The following is a 2260-nucleotide window of genomic DNA, read 5'->3' as shown; positions in this document are numbered from 1 at the left end:
GCATTGACATAGGTGTGAGAATCAGATTCAGACATGTGTCAAGAATTCGAGATAAAAAGAGATATGAGAATACATAAATGAATAATTTTAACTAGTAAATATAATCTTTAAATACTTTATAAAAATATTAAAAGTAATTATTTGTTAAGATCTTCCAATATTGCATATTTCTCATCTAAATTTCTCAACTTAAGAATTTTAGGAACATAATTATTTATTTATTTATTTTTTAATATGTACATTCTTAATGAAATTCTACAAGAACATATCCCCACTTTAAATATTATTATAGAGGGTCAAACTAATTGTTAGTGAGATAAACTCTCAACCATTTTCTAAAACAGAAATTAATAAATTTGGATACATATCTAGTTGCTTGACATATCTCAGATATGTATCCAAATAGACACGAATTCTAATCAGCCCATAAGAAGAGCTATGTAAGGGTAGCTTTAATTGATCTTTGTGAGTAAAAATGCTTATTTTTTTGTTTGCCCTTGGCTTAATAATTGACTGCAGTAGTTCATGTTAAGGGTCACGTTCCTAAAGGTCCAACCTTCTACACTTTGTTCATATTTCACACAGTGAGTCTGAAATTTTACTGTTGCATTCTTCTTACTCTTCAATTATCAAATAAATAAATAAAAGAGCTAAAGATCTAAATATGTATTACTATATTTTTGTCAAACCTTTGTTCTGAGTTACAGTGCTCGTTCAGTTTCTTTTGGTTAACATCAAAATTGTTTTCAGTTATTATAGAGGCATAATGATAGTTTTTTGAGTCAAGTTTTTGTAATATGATATAAATCATTTCTTTTTTGTTTAAAGAAAAAAAAAAAGAAACAAGTTTTCCCTTCACCATTGTCTTTTAACATATCAGTGCCCTCATATTGCCATTATACAATGACGAGAAGCAATAGTATGATCAGCTCAAAACAGAACAATAGTATTTTTCTCCCTTATGTACCATTTTCAGTCCACTATTTCAATATTACCTTGGTATTCTTCTTCTTCATTGTAGCTGGACAATTGGGTTTTATGCAAGATCTACTATAAGCCGATTCACCAGTCAGGAGGCTCAAGGGATAATGGTGCTGTTGAAAAGGATACTTCTTTGGAGGAAAATGTTGAAGGAAACCCTAAAATGCAACTCGAAGAAAACCCTACAGAGCAACCCAAAGAAAACCCTACAGAGCAACCCCCACAGAACTCTGAGCCGCTCGCGGAACCCCCTGAAGAAAACCCTACAGTGCAAACCCCACAGAACTCTGAGCCGCTCGCGGAATCCCCACTTGATCTCCCTTTTGTTGATTTCCATTTCATGGGCAGCCCAAAATATTATGCTATGGGTCTACTTTAGCCCAAATTTCCTTACAGATAGTATAGGTTTTCTTTTTCTTTTTTCTTTTTTTTTTTTTTTTAAAAGCATCGGACTGCCCCTAATTTTTATTCTTTAGCAATTTAAATCTTGTTCTTTGATATTTAGTTCATTCAATTTTTCTTTTATAGCAATTTAAATCTTGTTCTTTGATAATTGGTTAATTCACTACTTGGTTGAACATGCCATTTGTTGGACAAAGTTATATAGTTAGTAAAATATAAATATATATAGAACATCCCAACATATCTAATATTTTGTCCAACATAAAGACAACTACTGTCCATAGCCTTCATGGACTAGTTCAGAATTAAATGGTGGAAGATCTATTTCTCTTGGTTCCATTTTCAGCCCCTTTCCATTGCCATTGGCTGAAGGGTGGATTCCATGCTCAGGACCACTCATGTACGCCCTATTATCCCTCTCTTTTGTGGAGGAAACTCTAAACCGATTTCCTAAATCTGCAAGTATAATTAAAAAATAACAACAATTACACACTATACAGAGAATAAATTGAAGTTCAAAAGATCAATTGAACTTAAAAAATATGTGGAACACAAATCAGATATTTCAATTAGCAAATTTCACATAGCATATAGCAATCAAGGTGAGATACCAATCAAACCATTACCCACTTTAAATAAAACATAAATTAAATAATAACGAGTATATTGCAAATTATACATACCGGTGACTATTACTTGGGCGGTTCTGATAGCTCCATTTTACCAAGAAAACAAAAAGCATCTTACGTAATTTGAGTTATAACTCTTATTTGCTGAAGTTTGGTTGGGTCACTATGTACATAATATTACTCGTCAAGGAATACAGTGAAATTCTATGAAGCTGAATTTGAACTTTCAGATTATTATAATTAGTGTA

At 31.8% G+C, this 2260-nt stretch overlaps 1 protein-coding gene across 1 annotated transcript in view; it reads left to right on the top strand.

Annotated features, from left to right (window-relative positions):
• The window catches only part of LOC105034812 (NAC transcription factor 29), a 5513-nt gene extending 4018 nt beyond the window's left edge, over positions 1-1495 (top strand). Inside the window, exon 4 of the mRNA XM_010910107.4 lies at positions 1022-1495. Coding sequence (XP_010908409.2) covers positions 1022-1360 — 339 coding nt within the window. The 3' untranslated portion in view covers positions 1361-1495. The remainder of the gene's footprint in view (positions 1-1021) is intronic.
• The last annotated feature ends 765 nt before the right edge of the window (positions 1496-2260 follow it).

The sequence above is a fragment of the Elaeis guineensis genome, chromosome 1, assembly GCF_000442705.2.
Source record: "Elaeis guineensis isolate ETL-2024a chromosome 1, EG11, whole genome shotgun sequence".
NCBI classification, from domain to species: domain Eukaryota; kingdom Viridiplantae; phylum Streptophyta; class Magnoliopsida; order Arecales; family Arecaceae; genus Elaeis; species Elaeis guineensis.
Note: the sequence above shows the minus strand (reverse complement) of the source record. Positions and strands in the feature narration are given on the sequence as shown.